This window comes from Perissodus microlepis, chromosome 3 (genome assembly GCF_051167445.1).
Source record: "Perissodus microlepis isolate ML-2025 ecotype Zambia chromosome 3, ASM5116744v1, whole genome shotgun sequence".
Taxonomy (NCBI): Eukaryota; Metazoa; Chordata; class Actinopteri; order Cichliformes; family Cichlidae; genus Perissodus; species Perissodus microlepis.
The window spans coordinates 31,431,763-31,450,548 of NC_140463.1; the positions used below are offsets into that span (position 1 = coordinate 31,431,763).

Here is an 18,786-nt window from a genome sequence, read left to right on the forward strand (position 1 = left end):
TGAAAGAAATAGGAGAGACAAAATAGAGAAAGAAAGAAGGAAAACGCACGTAAGAATTAGAATATTTCCAAGTATGGAAGAGAGAGGCAGATAGACGATGTGAGAATAAACAAAAGAAACAAGAAAAGAAGAAAGAAAAGGCAGAGGTATTAGACCCCCCACCATATGCTCCACTCGCTGCTGCGAGGCCGACCCCCACTTTTGCTGCTGTGAAACCAGCCCCCACTTCCGCTGCTGCGACCCCCCTTAAACAATCCTGTGATCCGTTCAGACCTCAACCTGGTCCTTATGCAGAGGCACAAAACATGTTAGATGAAATAGCACTAGGTGAAAATCCACAGAAAAAAAAAAAAAGAAAAAAGAAAAAATAGGAAAAGATCGCTACGGACGAGATATGGGAGGTGATGTTGATCCACCTGGTCCTCCCGGCATTTTTCCCATGATAGCAGTACTAAACCCCAGATACGGCCATCCCGCAGGGGAAGGTGGAGAAGGTGGAGAGGTAACAGACAGGGACAGAGGAGGATTTAGAGGAAAGGGCCAGAGATATGTAGGACAGACAGACTTACGCGAAAGAAGTGAAGAAAGAGATAATACGTGCTGGAATTGTGGCAAGGAAGGGCATTTCGCCAGAGATTGCAGACATAAAACAGACAAACGGCAATATTCAAATGAATGACTAAATGAGAAAAAGCCAAATGAAAATGATAAAAGTGACGCAGAAGTATTTACTGTCTATCAATTAGTGTCTGAAGTAAAAGGCAAACCTACACTGACAGTATATGTTAATAGCAAACCAGTGCAGATGTTATGTGATACAGGAGTATGTAAAACCGTTTTGAACAGAAGACCACAGGAAGTACAATTCTCAGAAGATACTCTAATAGTAAAATCAGCATCAGGTCACACTACAGTGCAGTGACTAATAAAACCCTTATTAAGTGAAAACTAGAGATCAAAATAGTTTAAAGTAGTTTAAAAAGGTTGGAAACAGACCCCACCGAATAGATATAAATATAAGAAGTACAAAAATAAAATAAATAAAGACAAAATTATATTAGAACTTATTTTTACCGTATTGAAACTAATAATAGGAAAGATAACAACCTGTAAGCTGATATTAACAATGAAACATAGTTAGCATGACAATCATGCCCAGAATGTATAAAATCAATGAAAGGAAATAATTCACACGAAAACTTTTTAAATAAAATAGAGAGATGCATAAGGTACATTAGGGCTGTGTCATTGTTCAGCCAAGGAAAGTGTGTGAAAAGGTGAATGTCTCCAGCTTGGGAAAGGGTGAAACTGCAGATCACCCGAAGCCCTTGATGGATACAAAATAAAATATAAAATATATAATAATAAATTGCTTGGTTCGTCACGCAACAGAGAGAATGAATGTGACTGAAGGTTGGATCTGAGATGAGACAAACAGAAGACCAGTCTAAAAAGTAGGCACAAACCTGTTCAGAGAAAAGCAAATTTGTACAGATTGGATGAATTCTAAATTATCTGTTTGCTGAGTAAGATGATCCTAACTATTAAATTGGCTCAGTAGTAGTATAGTGGTATACACTAATAAAATATTGTAGTATACTATTGTCATAATATAGAAAGAAAAAGATGATAATATTAATAATGACATAATATTAATAATGAGAAGCAACCTAGTCAGTTATGATGTGAAGTGGATGATTGTTATGAAGTAGTCTGCATCAAGCTTAAGGTTTGCTCAAACTCAGTATAATGACACATGAGATGAAGAAAATAAAGAAACTATCTAAACTAATTACGTGCATAGAGGCACTTGACCTGCTTAAACATCTGTCATTTATCCTGGATAAAATATTACTGAGATATAGAGCACACCTATAATAACAACTAATAAGCCAAACCCTGTAGACAACAGCTAAAGCTACAGGATTGAGAAGCTGAATTAAATATGTGGACACCGCTAAGTTGATGAGCATGTTACACATTTTCTTTTATTTTTATTTATTTGTTTTTAGAGCAGAAGCTGCATTAAAAGCCAACACACGCAGCTGTCTGTGAGCTCAGTTTTTCCCTCACACTTCTGCTCTGTTTCAGTAGCAGCATTTTTCTTTTTGTGTCCTGACTCATGTATGTTTTTTGTTTGATTATTTTATTTTGTTGATTTGGAAGCGAATTTGTGACCATACTTGTGGATCACAGTGACACATAGTGATTAGGCATATGATTTACAAATGCCTAGTTTTAGAACTGTGAGCAATTCAAAGTTTAATATATATATATATATATATATATATATATATATATATATATATATATATATAAAACCCTAACTTCAAAGTTTGAAATGTGTAAGATGTGTGAGATGGGTGGATTCTTTGAAAAACTAGAAATTATCTAAAAATGCATTAAGTGAAAATGTAATGTTGCATCTATAGAGAAGACAGAAGAAGCATTCAGTTATTTAAAAATAGGCATTACAGACAGATACAGTTTTAGCACTGCCTGACTATGATAAGCCTTTCTACTTACGTGTAGATAGAGGAGCAGGTTATATGAAAGCTGTGATAACACAGGTATTTGGAGAAAAATAACACCTGTTAACATTCCTGGTGAAATTTAGACTCGTGTAAATTAGACTCTGTAGCGTCAGGCCTGCCTGCATATGTAAGCCTATGCAGCCGCAGCAGAGGCAGTAAAAGAGTCGGCTGCACGTATGCAGTCATATGTGCATATGAATTGCACGCAGGCCAAAATATAAATATATACACTGACAGCCAGTTTGTTTTTTCAGCAGTGCACCACTTTGCCAAAATTTGGCATAACAGAGGTATGGTCACCTCTACGGATAACCCCGTGCAACACGGCAGCTTATTAAAAATCTTATTGGAAGTGATTAGCTTGCCAAAACAATTGGCACTTTGTAAATGTGCAGCACATCAAAAAGACAATTTTATTGTCACAAAAGGAAATAATTTTGCAGATCAAACAGCAAAGCAGGCTGCACAACAAACGATAACGCTTCTAACATCCGAACATTGTACACAAATACCACTTGATGTACTAAAAACCGAACAAAAAGCTGCAACAATCACTGAACAGAACAAGTGGCTGAAATGTGGAGCACAACTGAAAGATGATTTAATGGTCTGTGATGGAAAACCAATATTACCAGAGTCGTTACACAGGACAGCGGCTGTAGTGACACATGAAGTAATACATGTGTCAACAGGAGGGAAATATAGTATAGATAAATAATACTTTTACACTATAAATTTTGAAACTTCAGCGAAAAATTTGTAAGAACATGCCTATTCTGTCAAAAACACAACTCATAAGGAAACTTAAGACCTAAGAGAGGCCAGTTCTCCACACCATCCACATGGATTTTATTGAATTGAATGAATGTCAAGGATTAAAATATGCCTTAGTGATCATAGATGTGTTTTCAAACTGACCAGAGATATATCCAGTGAAAGCAGAGGCAATCTCCATTGCAAAATGTTTATGTAATCATTTTATTCCAACATATGGTATCCCTTCTCTGATAAGATCAGACAATGGGACACATTTTGTCAATGATGTGATCAGTAAGGTCTCTGAAGCACTAGGATTCAGTATAAGAAATCATTGTGCTTATCATCTATGGAGTGCAGGGTTAGTAGAGAGAACTAACGGCACCATAAAACAGAGACTCAGAAAATGTCTGAAATAGATAAAAATGCAAAGAGTTTAGTTTATTTAAAAGGCAGTGTGTGTGAGAGGATTATGAAATTATTGTGTGAATGACGTTACATTTTAGATTAGAAGTTAGTAGAATTACAGAGGGTTTGTAGATTGTAAATACAAAATGAGTTTGATTAGCCTGTAGAAACACAAAAGAGAGTAACAGGAAGTGTGTGTGTGACAGGAACTTTGCATGCCCATATAAGGAGTGAGCACCCAGAGAGAAAAACAGAAGAGACAGACTCTAGCCAGATGAAGCAAATGGAGGCTTTAAGAAAAGAAATGAAAATGATATTAATGGTATGGTTTAGTGTGTCAATATAGGTCACAAATAAATAAAGGTGGACTTTTCTCAACCTAGAATTTTGAGCATAGTAGCAAAACCATAGATTAACATAATTGGGAGAAAACAAGCCAAAGTTTGGCTTAAAATTTTACAGCTTGACCTCCCACTTGTCCCGATCCTGAAAAGAAGCTCAAAGGACAGTCAATCTCCTGATGAAGACCAACAGAATATCGTGGAATTGAAGAATTAACAGCAGGCTGGTAAGAACAGTGTGACATGACTGTTTAAAGGCACTGAATGTGATATTTTGCCTGGCTGGGACTTAATCTAAAAGGAAGAAACAGAGAAGAAACAGATTGTGTTTGCTGGAGATTTAACACAACAAAGGACACTTTGAGAAGGGTACAGGGGCCAGTGGGAAGGTGAAGCCCAGAGGAGTATAATTGGGTTGAAATTGAAGCCTGAACTTATGATGGTGTTTAGAGATGTCCACCAGATCACAACAAAGAGGTAAACAAAAATAGAAAACACACATACATAAATTGTTACATGTGAAATTATTTTTGGAAAGAATTAGAAGTAAGATAGTTTGAATCAGACCTCAGTGAAAAGATGCATGAATTGATGAAAATGAACCAATAGATAAATCTGTTAGAAAGACAACTTTAGTAGAAAGAATGGCAAAACTAGTAGAAAATAGGGATATTGTTTTGAACTGCCATGCGACGCTTCTCAAGTCTCTTGCAGATTAAAACCAGGCGATTGGGTCCTTATACGAGTACTCCAGAGAAAGAATTGGAACCCATCCCGGTGGGAAGGTCCATACCAAGTACTCCTAACGACGCCAACAGCTTGCAAAAACGCTGAGAGGCCCTCTTGGACCCACCAGAGCCATTGCAAAAATGGAAGTGAGTGACAGCACAACCTAAAGACACCACCATCCCGACTCTTTGGTGATCTACAGGTGAAGGGAGGGCTGATTGGGTATATCCCGCCTTCTACTTCTCGCCTGTAGTCTACTCACCAGAGTAAATCGGTGTGTCTGGTCATCATGAAGATTATTCTGCTTACCACCTTGGCCCTGCTGCTTACAGCATGGACCCTGATGCACTTAAAGGATCAAGAAGCCAACATGCATAGAAGGGCATGGACATATGACAACTCACACCTGGCTGAAGTGACACAGGACCACATCCATCCCTGGATGAACAACGCCTGGTATAGATACATATATAATCGCAAAGAAGACAAAGATTGTTATATATGCTCACACATGCCTGCTACAACACAGCATGCTACATTATATGGCAGACTTATGAACATGATTCAAGTGACATGCGCAGCAAGCTTTGCCAGTCTAGGTTATCAATATTCAGGAATTGTCCTAAACCACAGCAACCTCCTGACTATTGGACTATAGTTTTGGACTGTTTTTAAATGCATCGACCAGCATCAACAAAGAGCAAAATCAGGAAATTGATGCCATAAGAATAACTGTTATGCAACACAGAGTTGCCCTGGACATGATCTTGGCAGAAAAGCGCAGACTGTGTTTTGTTTAATATAACTTGTTGTACATATATTCCAGACAATGTGCATTCTGATAATATGACAAATGCTCTACAATTACTTAGAAACGTTCAACAGGCACAGGTAACCGACTGGGCAAATTCACAAAGTAATTGGTGGAATTGGTTTATGAGCGGCTCATGGAAAACATTGATGTTTAAGGTTTTAATGTTTATTGGCCTAATACTTATTATGTTTTGTATCTTTACTACATGCATTATCCCCTGTGTAAGAGGAATGGTATCAAGAATGATATCTCAATCTCTTGTTGCATATGTCACTATGCCAGACGAGGAAGAAGGAGAAGACGATGAGTATGAAACTAATGTGATGAATGATTATGTTTGAATGATACACATTTTATGACGACCAGACCGAAAGCACTCACAATGTAGGGTCTGTGTCTGAAACACATTGATGTATTTGCTTAAAATCGCTACAAACAGGAGGGAATGATAAGAGATTTTTTAGTTTTGTGATTATTGTTTAGTTGTAGCTTCATTTAAGATAGGAGAGCTTGTGAGTTGGAACCACCACAGGAAAGGAAAGTGGAACCAGATGTGTAGAGGAATGCGGTGACATACATACTACATCCTGAGTTAACGGTCATCCCCCTCTCTCACTCTCCTTTTAAGGAAATGTTTAAGTTTCTATACATACCAAGCTATCTCCTATTTCAACAGACAAGCTAAAGGTTTCTCCTATTATGGAAACGTTTTTGTATACTGAACATACCACTCCCACTTCCTTGAAAGCTCACTTGGAGTATAAATAAAGAATGCGCTGAGAGCCCTGGGCGGTTTTTCTGTCACATCTGTTGTGCGCACTTTGACAGCAGAGCAGATCGGACTGACCGCCCATGCGCATGTAAAAATTAGATATCTGAGTGTGACTTCATTTGCCTTTCTAATAACTTTTCTCTTCACAGCTTGATAATACGGAGCACACCTTGAATGATCTCTCCCTCTGTGTGCTTCACCTTGAGCCCCTCCTCAATCTGCTTACACAGTCCATGGTAGCTAATGTCAGATGCAATGTCCCCAACCTGACCACCATGTACTTTAAACTCTCTGCGTTGCAAAAATGGCAGGTCTCTTAGGGAAACCATGTGATCAGGCTTAGATTGTCGCATGTCTGTGGTGGACCGGCTGTTTGTCACGCTCTCAGCTCGAGGCTGGAGTGACTGTGTAATAGTGGGGGTGGGTGTGTCTTGTGTTGCGGATGTCACTTGTAAATCTGCTAACTTTTTACCAAGTGCCTCGTAGTTAGCCTTTAGCATTTCATACTCTGTTATTTGTGGATTAACAGACTCAAGAGGCAATATAGCTGAGGTAAGTACATCACTCTGTTCAGGGTGCTTAAGTGTTGTGAGAGTAACAACATTTTCCTCTGAGACTACAGGGTGAGATACTTCAGCGGTACGACTATCAATGAGATGAATAATAGCATCTTTCAACAACAGTAGGTGTGAAAACCCCTGATCCTCTAAGTCAAGCAATGTCTGACAGCGCAGATAAGCACAAACATAATCAAAACAACTTTCCTCATCACCACGTCTTACACTTGCGGGGTCCACATCAGGTACTGGTGTGATGTTTGTAGCAATCTGGAAGAGTTCCTCTGCTGTCAGTGCATAGAGACTCTTTCTGATCTGCCAAGCCAGTTCTTTTCTTTCACTGTCTTCCATTGTGTGTTCTTTGGCTAGCAACTCCTCACAGTGCAGTCAGCTCAAACACGCAGCCCGTCACCTCTCCAGCAGGGGTTCCCCTCCTCGACACAGGTCCCGCTGCTGCCTCAGTTGCACGTCTGCTGTTCCAACACGCCTGCCCTGTGATGGCTGTCTCTGGTTCGTTGATTAAAGGATCAGCAGTCACCCTCGTAGCATGCTGATCCCCGTACGGGCCACCAAAATTATGTTACAGGCCTTCGATGGGGTCTGTTTTTAAACTGTTAGCAGAGACAGGAGACATCAGTTGCGTTCGGTCTGCAGGCTCTTCCTCGTCTGGTTTATTAACAGAATTTAACAACGTCCTTTTCTTTCCATTTAGACACACACATTTCTCTTTTAACAACACAAACATTCAATTAGGTCCATAGCTCAAACCCTTTTGGTTACCTTGCACTCTCGCAAGAATAAACTTATAAACTAATCATTGTATATGAGTGTCCTTATTTACAATAAATCTGTAACCAATTCTACTGCATTTTAGCATCAAAAACATTTCTGTGCAGCACCACTAACACTGCAATTAACCCGCTTATATACCATAATACATTCTTTATACTTTAACAGATTCAAACAATATATTACATTTGTAACCAATAAACAAAAATATTCTATCATTGCTCACAAACAGTTCACAATCATCCACAAACAGTATACATCAGATTATTTACATTTGACACATAAGAACTGGGTAGGTCCTAATCAACTGTAACTTCCAATAATGTCAGGATAAAAGAAGTGTCTAAGAGCTGCATTTGTCACAAAATAAAACAGGTAATAAGACCAGCTGCCTATTTAGACTACGAGTGAAATGGCGGCTTCCATTACAAATGGCGGTATAGTTAGCTTTCTCTCAATCGGTGAAAACACACTCTCTCACAACATTCGCAGTCTTTAAACTAAGACAGAAAAAGGTTTCTTGCCTTTATATGTACATTGCAGTGAGCAAACTTGAACTACTGACCTGTTTTTTTAACAGAAAAGCAGAGACAGGAGACATCAGTTGCGTTCAGTCTGCAGGCTCTTCCTCGTCTGAGGCAGAGACGCGCTGCAACGGCCTATTGCACTCACCACTATCTCCCCCTTGTGGCAATGCCACGCAATTACATTGTCCATAACTCTAAATGAAAAGTGCAATACCACCATAAAATCAGGTCTTTTACATCAAAAACAATTCACAAAACAATTACAATTGTGACCATACACTTGTGGGCGTCACATGAATCACTGTTTAACATTTCACTGGCTCCCTCAATTCTCTCTATGTGCAAGCAAGTTGGATGATTTCGACTACATATAGTGCATGTGTGCCTTCTTTTGCATTCTTTACTAGTGTGACCCTTTCTTAAACAGCCGAAGCAAAGACGGTTTTCACGAATGAAAGCTCTCTTTTCATCAGGAAGCCTTGCGGCAAAGGTTGGGCACTTGGCGACACCGTGTGTTTCATCGTTGCAGACGAAGCATGGTGGTCTTGGCTTTGAAATTAAGATCCCTGGTTTACCTGCAGAGTGCTTAGCTTGAGCATTTGTGCTGAGTGCCTTGGTTCTCTTAGGAAGCCTTTCATCTGTTACTTTAGTGGTTAATAAGAAGGGAGAAGCAATGGGGTTGCAGGCTATTCTAGCTTCCCTTTGTAGAAATCTGGTGAAATGAGCAAATGGTGGATACTCTTGACATCTGTCTAGTTCATCCACAACAACGCGACCCAACTTTGAAGGAAATCTGAAAACTCTCTGAGGGCTACTGGGTCATTGGGAGCTATTTTTGGCCATTTCATCAGTTTATCCCTGAAAGCCTTTTGGACGACAAATGAACTTCCATACCTCTCCTGAAGAATCTCCCAGGCACCCTGATATGCATCTTCTGAGTTTCGATAGAAGAATCCTTCGACCGCCTTCCGCACCTGCAAAATAACTTTTCAAGTACAACATTTTTTCACCTGCGGGGAGGTGTTTGTGGCCAATCAATGCCATAAAGGATATCTTCCAGTCTATAAACTTTAAAGGGTCACCAGTGAACACTGTGGGTTCAGGTGCAGGCAGACGGTTGGAGACGAACAAGCTTGCAAGCTCCTGTGTTAAGCTGACCTCCTGTTGCTTTTGCAAAATCTCAGGTGGTGCACACTGAGGTCGAAATGATTCAGCCTGTGGATTCAATGGATTTTGAGATTCAATGATTTGGCTATCAAGTTGTGATTTGTCATCTGCCTCATACTTAAGGCTTTCCAATCCATCGTAGTTGTTGTAAGCTCTCACTCTGGCTGCTGCTACTTTTTCCTCATTTTCTGCCTGTAGCTGTTGCAGTTTAGTTCTCTCTTCCTCTAGATTTGCTGTCATTTCTGCAATCATTTGTGCTTCCTCGATTTTCCACTCATGCTCTAGGCTACTCAACTTTTCTTGCTGTTCATGTATTCGTTGCATTGCCTTTGCCTCTCTAGTTTAGCTGCAAGGTCAGCTTCGGCATCCACATGTTTGCTAGAAGTCGTAGAGGTGGCTCTGGTATGAATCTGAGCCCTTTGAATGCTCTGAAATAACTGTTTCTGTTTCAGTTTTCCCAAAACCAGATCCATACTCCTCCTTACTTAATATCATCCTTACACGCTCCTTCTCGAGCCTGTCATTAAAAAGTCTTATCTATATCTTCTAGTAGTTTACTAATGAGATCACAAATTTCTGTTGTTAGGGCAACACACGCATCCATTCTCTTGACAACATCTGGAGTAGAAGTATGATTACGTCGGATAGGCTCATACAGTTCATGCACTAATGCTTCTTTAGCCTTAATGTCCGTTTGTGTTCTAACAAGGTCTTCGTTTGAGCAGAAACCTTTCAGTTTTGTTCTAACTCCTCTTGCTAACTCCTTCCAGGACTCATATGCCTTGCTAAGTGACCTTTCATTTTTCTTGGCTTCCTGTTCATGCATCTCCTGCCCCTTTTCTGTTAGTCTTCGCTCTCTGGAGCTGGACCTGGCCTGTTGTGCCTCTGTAGATTTGTCTATTTCTTCAACGGGGGACAACATTATTATTAGTTTTATTTTTGGCTTGTTGCACCTGCCCTTTTAAGTGTATATATCTGAACTCAAATGGGTTGAGTGGTGGTTTCAAAACTTATTAACACTCAACTTAGATATTTACACCTTTAACCTCACAGACTGGCAACAAAACCCAAATAATTTAACACATAATAATACTGATGATGCCCTCAAATCAGACAATTTGCCACTTAAGTTTTTACAGAAGTACAACTGATAGCATAAAGCCCAGATCCAGTCTTAGGCATTCTGATGCAAGAAATGTGGGATATTCCGCATCACAAGTTTACATGCTGTGTTAAATACAGAAGAGGTCTTTCTTTCTTGCATTACTTTAGACTGCCATGTTGAAGATCATTTGCTCACACAGCTTACAAGATGCAGATGTGCATGACATTGTATTTATAATGTCCTTATTTTGAGTCCTTTACTGATCCAGCAGTCTCTGGATGATGCGATACACTCCTTTACTCACAGTTCGACGAAAGAATAAGATGAATGTAGATGGCTGCAAGGCAGCGATGAGTTTTCACTGTAGCAGCCCTTGGCATCAAGAATGACAGAAGAGTCTCTAACGGGTGCAGCCATTTATTTCCTCACCACACGCGCCTCATTCTCTGGACATCATTGAGCACTGTGAAAACTATAAAATAAGAAAAAATTGATACCCGTACAGTCCTTTTGAAGTATAACAATGAGCAATAACAACAATGAGCTTAAGTTAATTCAGGTAAGTTCAAACAAGTAATTCTGGGATATACAGTCACAGATTAAATAAAACAAAAAGGGTTACTTCAAACAGCATCAAGGGGTTACACCGTTCGGTTAAATAAAATATAACAACAGATCAGTTCTCATCACATACCTCAGTCCGCTTGCCAAGGGTGCAAACTCCCGTGAACACTTAAACACTTCGGCCCGTTTCTCATGGGGTGCTGCTAGCTTGCATGACACACATGTCTAAGCTAGAGTTGGATGTCTCAAGACCGGTCTTGGTCTCGAGACCACTTTTACGTGGTCTTGGTCTCGACGGACTTTTGTCTTGGTCTTGTCTTGGTCTCGACAGACTTTTGTCTTGGTCTCGGTCTTGGTCTCGCTGTTTCGGTCTTGCGTTCTTAAATCGACATAGTGTTCGGGAGATGTGGAGTCAACCATCAGCGGAGCGGGGGGGGGGTGACTTACTGGGCTTAAGCCCATGTCATTTTTTCAGAAGCATGGGGTCTTTTGGAGTGTAATTTGTTAGTTAGATGCCTGACTGACAACTGTATAAAACAAAAACAACACACGAAGCACAGAGCGCACCATCGTAAATTCCCCCTAATTTTGGTATGATCCGAGCTCAGGCACTAGGAGACTGAGCACAGCACCCATGTGAGCGAGGGGGGAGAAGCTGCTACCTGCGAGTTTGCTGCAGACAGAGGAGAGCTTAAGTTTGACCAGGTACCAAAGCAAATCATTCGTACTGAACTAATAATGTAAATATGACGGTGTATCACAAAAGATTGATATCAAACTGATCACTTGGTTGCGTTACTTGCTCTTCGAGTGAATCAACAAATGGATAAATAAAAAGCCGAACAGCAATGCTGATTTTTTAGAGAGTCTTAGCTTACATTTCATATTTTCAGTTGTTACCCTCCACGGCTAAACAAACTCACTAAATCGGTTTCAATTGTGTACTGATGAACACAACAATGGACATAAGGAGCTTCTTTCAAAGAAAAAACTCAGGTAGATGTTATTTTATACATTATGCTTTGGATGTTGTTCAGTATATCTATGCAAAACAAGAGGAATTTCAATACACAGCAGTATATTCACAGTTGAAACCAGATATTTACATACACTTAGAAAACATAAAAACTTTTTTTTACTGTTAGACATCAATTTAGAGTAAACTTTTGTTTTAGATAAATAAATTTTGAAATATCTTTTGAATTAGTTAAATGTCATAATAAAAAGAGGGAGCTGTCTATTTTAATCACTTTCATCAAATTTAGGAGCACATATACACTAAGTTTATTGTTAATTAATAAGAAAACTCCAGACGATTCCATTCTGAGCTGAAGAAGCTTCTGATAGGTTAGTAGAGTCCATGTGAGTAAATTGGTGGCACACCTGTGGATGCATATAAGGCAAAACACAGAGCCTGTTTCTGTGACATGGAAAAATCAAGAGATGTCAACCAAAACACCTGGAAAAGAATTGTGGAGCTCCATAAGTGTGGCTCAGAATAAAGTTAACAAATGTGTTTTTATATTTATCAATCTAAAAAAATAAACATTTAGTCTGATTTGATGTTACAATTAAAAAAGTGTTTGTGTTTTTATCTGAAGAGTACATAAATATCTGGTTTCAACTGTATATTTGATGATGTTAGTGTTTGGCTTGATTGTCAGCACAAAGAGGGAGAGAGGAACAGAGAGGAACAGAGAGAGAGAGAGAGAGAGAGAGGAACAGAGAGAGAGAGAGGAACAGAGAGAGAGAGAGAGAGAGGAACAGAGAGAGAGAGAGAGAGAGAGGAACAGAGAGAGAGAGAGAGAGGGAGAGAAAGGGAGAGAGGGAGAGAGAGGAACAGAGAGAGAGAGAGAGAGGGAGAGAGAGGAACAGAGAGAGAGAGAGAGAATGACGACAGAACAGAGATGGAACAAGAGCAGGTGAGACACACATGTTAGTCAAATGGTTGTTTGCCATCTAAATATTGTACTTTGGTAGAATTAAAAAATAAGTGTAATGCAGGTCTATGATGATTTTTAGTGCTACTAACATCTAGTTCTGATTCTGGTTCTGTCTTGTTTACTGTTGTAGTCCTGTTTTGATTCCGGATCAGTTCTGGGTCTGGTTGAATTAGTCTAAGCTAAAAAATAGCACATGGATGTAAGTAACGTAAGTACAGAATAAAAAGGTTTTCAGATAGCTCACAATACAAACGCAGCAACATACCTTACATTAGAAACACAGTTATCATACTTATCAAAGTATTATCGTAACTTACATGGACTTTGTACAACTTATTCCCATCGCACGACAGACTTCTCCATACACGTTACGGGGCATGCCTCTGAGCATATCTGTCCTCAGTGCGACTGCGCATAAAGTTCCTACAAACCCCCGCAAGGATAACTTATGGTACAGATCAGCGGTTCATTACAATATCAGTACAGTAAAAAACACTGAAGCCTGGTTAATATATCTCTCCACAATTTGTTTAACGAGCCTGCAAATTTACCCTTTTTTATTATTTTCAAAATCTTTGATCATATGTAAAATGGAAATCAAAAGAAAATGTACTGTTAAAAAATAACTGAAAACGTGTAATGTTTAGAAGCTTAATGAGGTTTATTAGTTAAAAAAAACCACAACTTTCCAGAAAAAAACAGAAAGAAATATAAAATATTGGATTTTATGAAAAAATGAGAATGTACGGCTGAATGAACTGACCTCATTTTGTGTTCCAGGTTTACTCTCAGCAGTGAGATATTCTTTATCAGGTTCAGCAATCATTAATTTTCCATTTTCCATGAAGCCCCAAGTGAATGCCCTTTGTTAAAATATCCCTTTATAATTCTGATCTGCTCTTCCATTCTTTCAAAGTCAGTTTAAAATTCACTCAGGGACACTCCTGAGAGTAGTATGGAAGTAGGTTATATAAAGCGCTGAATATTGTTGTTATATAAACAGCTGATGCTATTTATGATTTTCTCCAGGAACTGGCAGAGTATGAAAACCTGGCAGAGCATGTGAAAGTGACCCAGAAAGGTAGTGTATGTAGTGATGTCTCACGTTTTTGCCATAACTGTAAATGTATTATTTTATACTTTTCATAAACATATTAAATCCAAGGTGATATCCCAAAAGAGGTTCAGAGCCAAGTTACTGTAGTTTAAAAAAAAAATTATATACAGTATTTCTTTAAATTTTGATTTTTTGTTTTTAAAGTTTAGTTTCTGGGGTGGAATTTCATATTTCACTTTAGTTTTTACTTTTTGAAAATGTTTAGTTTTTGTTGATTATTTATTAGTTTTAGTCTTAGTTTTATTATTTTTCTAACTGTTTCGAGAACATATGTCAGAGGCCAGATTTAGGAAAATAATTATAATAAAAAGACAACATCATTTTAAAAGCAGTTTGGTCACAGTCTCATAGACACCCAGAGACTCAAGAAACACTTACATCAAAGCCACATAAGGCTAGTACCAAACAAGCATATAATAAAGCTAAGAACATTACTTCTCTCCTTTTATAAAAATAGTACATGTATTCTGAACCAACCACCTTCCCACTTTTCATCGTCTTCATAGCTGCAGACCAGCAGTCCTCCACCCGTCCTCCTCTCTCTCATTTTCTTCATTCATCATTTCCTCAAACTGTTCCTTCCATCTTCCCAACACACTCTCTTCCAACCTTCTTTTCTAGCCTCTTTCAACACTTTCTTGCACTTCTTCATTCCACCACCAAGTGTCCTTGGCCTCTTTCTTCTGTCCAAAACACCTGTTTACAAACACTCTGTAATGTGTGACCTTAATATTAGGAAAAAAATTATATTTGTCTATGGTAGCAGGGATAGGCTCCAGCCAAGGATAAGTGAAAGAGAATAGATGGATGGATGTTTATGTCTGTAATTTCTTTTCAGACTTGGAGCAAGATGGCTTTTCCAATAACCCGTTATTTTATGGGATCATCGCTGAGGTGCCAGAACAGCACAAAACCAAAGAAGGTGATCATGTTACACTCAGTTTTTACACACTGTTTTCACTACACTGATACTAACTATGCCAGTAGGTCTTAGAGTGAGCACAAAGTCTCTGTTGCTTGCGAGGGAAAGACAATAAGAAACATAGGAAACAGTCACCTTTCTCTTGTTTTTTTATGTTCAAGTTCTTGCAAGCAAATTTATTATTCTGTAAGCCTTAATAAACTATTATAAAACCCAAACAGGGTACAAAAGTGTTGTAAGCCTCATTTTTAGTTTTTTGCAAGTAAGTTTTATTGTACTTTCTATTGTACATTAGTCTACCTCCATAAACACTTCTTATTTGCTTACTTACTCTCTGCGGCCCAGCTGTGCTTTTTCCTTCCATGACACATGTGTTTTTCCACACAGTCACTGCTGTCCACTATCTGCTGACTTCAAATATCAGTCTATACTGAGAAGTAGCTACTTGTGTCCTGGACCTCATTAATGTTGTGCTCTGCTCTCATCAGCTGCTAGAAAAACTCAATAAATCCATGAACTGTCCAGAACCAATCAGCAGAGAAGTTAGCAGCTAAATTGTTCTGGACTCAGAATCATCAGATTCATCAAGTCACTAGCAGGGGCAGATCTAGAGGGATGGCATGTGCCAGCCTGAAATTATCCACCCTTAGTGCCACGCTGGTTTTGCATATGACAGTGTTGTTTATTAAAATAAGACAGCATTAACTTTGAGCCAGGCTACAGTTAACACTGAATATAAATTCTAAAACTGAATATATTGCATAGTGTCCCTGGGCACCAGCAACATGACTCCTGACGTTCTGCTGCCTCCAAGAAACCAAAACCAAAAAAGTAATAGTGGTTAAAATGACCTAACCAGCCTCACCACTGGGAAATGTGAGGTTTCATTTATAAAGTTTGCTACACATTAACTGTGAGCAGCACCACAAATTGTATCATTTTTTCACTGATGTAAAGGAATAGTTATGTGTTTACAGTGTAAAGTAAATCAGCACATTGTGTGTAAATCATTGTGCTAAATATTCAGAGTCATTAACTCAGTGGGAAGGAATGACAAAAAAAATATACAAATTTCATGAATACTGAAACTGTTAACTGTAAACCGTAAGCTAGCTCAGACTGATATTTTTCTTCTTTCAGGGCACATAAAGATTGGCTATGCACTTTACTTCTATTCCTACAGCTCCTGGTCAGGCAGAGCCATTTATATGGAGGACTTGTATGTGATGCCTGAGTTCAGAGGTACAGTACAGCCTCTGAGAAGATGTCTCATCATCACTGTGTATCTGTATTCGCAAAAGATCTAAAGTAATGCACATGATCTGTCTTTCAGGGAAGGGTGTTGGTAAAGCACTAATGAGCAAGGTGGCACAGGTGAGAGAAACATGTGAACACTGAGGACGATAAACCTTGAGGATTTTCCTGTCTTCAGTATTTGTGAGCAAAAAGTACTAAACAGTGTCTCAGAGGTAGCATACAGATTTGGTTTTGCCCTCCTGTAGCTGCGAGGGGGAGGCGCTGAAGCACCTGGCTCAACTTTAACCTATTCATCATGACCTTGTGACTTTTGCAGCCATGAGGTCAGCCCAAATAATGCAGGGATGGAGCACCACTCAGTGGCCTCTTTGCAAAACCTGACAACCTGAAGCCCCTACCACTACATAGGCTTTCTGAATGTCTGTGCACATAGGCTTATTGTGAAACATAACTTTAAAAATGAATATAGTTCAGATATGTCTGTATACAGATAAATAGCATAAAATTGGTTTTCTAATTTAGTTGGAGTTACATTTTGGCTCTCAGGCAGTGGATGTTCCAGTCCTGAGAGGATTTTTACATTAAAGTGTATAATGTCATAGAATAAAGCTAATTATTTATATATATATATATATATATATATATATATATATATATATACCTCCTAAGCATGTTTTTGCATTAAATTACAAAAAAGGCACATAATTCAGACAGTGTCTTTCAAATTTAGAAGTTATGAACTGCAAATACTTCATTATTGTACATAAGTAGAATTTTCATTTGTCTGTACTTGAGTATTTTTCTAATAACATTTTTCTGCTACGTCCTACATTGTAACACAAATAACATACTGTATCATTTATAGAGCTGTACTCAGGGGTTAAAGTGGACCAGAGCCATCCGGCACTGTATTTTTGGTGCAGATGTCTATAAGTTGCAGTTGCAGAACTTCAACCTGTAGCTGGTGCTATAAGTGAGCATAGAGAGAGTAAATTTTTTTGTTTGTTTAAGTTCAAATGCAGCTATGCAGCTCACATAGAAGCCCAAATTCTACTGAATAATCAAGGAAACTTTGCCTGATCTAAAGAATAGGTGCAGCAGATTTGTCTAAACCCATGCGTACACTAGAAAACTTCAGCATTCTTCCAACTTCTCAGTGAAGACTTCTGGTGTATGATTAAGCTGATTTAGATTGTGCACTTCTATTTGAGCTACATGATGTATAATTTCTTCCTGTTGGCGCCACTGTACTTGGTTGTGTTTTCCGAGAAGCACTCCATGGCTGGTGTCTGCGGAATCCGTGTTTGAGACCACATCGTTCTGTCATAACTCAAACCTAAACAACCAGAATTAAAGTTCAATAGAACTATTTTGCACACAAGACTTTTCACAGGAAATAAAGAATGAAGATTAGGGCATATGAATAGCAAATTCTTAAAACAACTTTCCTTTTTTGGGTTTCTTTTTCCTAACAGGTTTCTCAGACCCACAGCTGGAAATGTCTGCACAAAATAGACCTGTGTAAATCCAAAGCAATACAAAATTTTCTCACAAGGTCAAACTACAGAGCACAAGGAGCTAAACACTACCACAGCAAGTGAGAAAATCTGGTAGTGACAGAGGGTAATCTTCAACCTTAAGTACTGGGTGGGTGATTAGTGAACGACCAAGTGTACAGTCAGGACAAATGCATGAGCCAGGAGAAGCTCACTCGTCTCTGAAACGTGACAACGAGTTGTAGTGTATCAAAATCTATGAAGAGAAGTGCTCTGTTATGTTTCCTCAGTCCTGGAAAGAGCCAAGTTATCAACTTACAGAGGGCTGAATTGAAACACACCACAAAAACCTGAGTGAAAAAAAATAATTTTTTGACTTCACAGCCCGTCTCTGACACCCCCCGTTACATGGAACCTGGCCTTCAGTTTGGAGATGCTACTAGGGGTCACACCAAATACTGCTGCAACTTGGTTTTGCAGAACACCAGCTTGAACTTGGACTAGGACGCACAGTCTCACAGGAGCTGCTAATCAGGCGTCTGATTGTCACCACCTGGGGTACCAGCAGTTCAAAACAAATCGATGGCTGTATCCCAATTCAGGGTCTGCAGCCTTAAAGGCTGCATTTTAAGGCCGATTACGTCACAGCGACGCGACGAAGGCTGTCCCAATTCGAAGGCTGCTCGAAATGCGGCCCTCAAATGCGTCCTTCATTTCCCTGAATTTTAAGGACGTGGCGGTGTAGACTTCGTGGCCTAACATATCCCAGAATGCATAGCGCGGTGGTGGGTGTGGATAATTTTGCCGGAAAAAAACGGCGGATGAGGGGCGCCCGAAGAGTAAACTTTAAGTAAGTGCTGAATATTATGTCACTTATTTATGTGCAAATGTTTAATAACGAAGAACATTAAAACATTACTGTTGGCCACATGTCGGCAAAGTTATGTGACATTAGTGACGTTTGTACTAACTTGGTTTTAAAGCCTTT

General features: G+C 39.1%; 1 protein-coding gene across 1 annotated transcript; it reads left to right on the top strand.

Annotated features, from left to right (window-relative positions):
- Positions 1-394: 394 nt before the first annotated feature.
- LOC146391194 (thialysine N-epsilon-acetyltransferase-like) lies at positions 395-18,302 on the top strand. The gene is made up of 6 exons (XM_084922724.1): positions 395-502; positions 14,036-14,087; positions 14,962-15,045; positions 16,186-16,287; positions 16,379-16,419; positions 18,183-18,302. The coding sequence occupies exons 1-6, from the start codon at positions 395-397 to the stop codon at positions 18,300-18,302; spliced, it is 507 nt and encodes a 168-aa protein (XP_084778850.1).
- Positions 18,303-18,786: the final 484 nt, after the last annotated feature.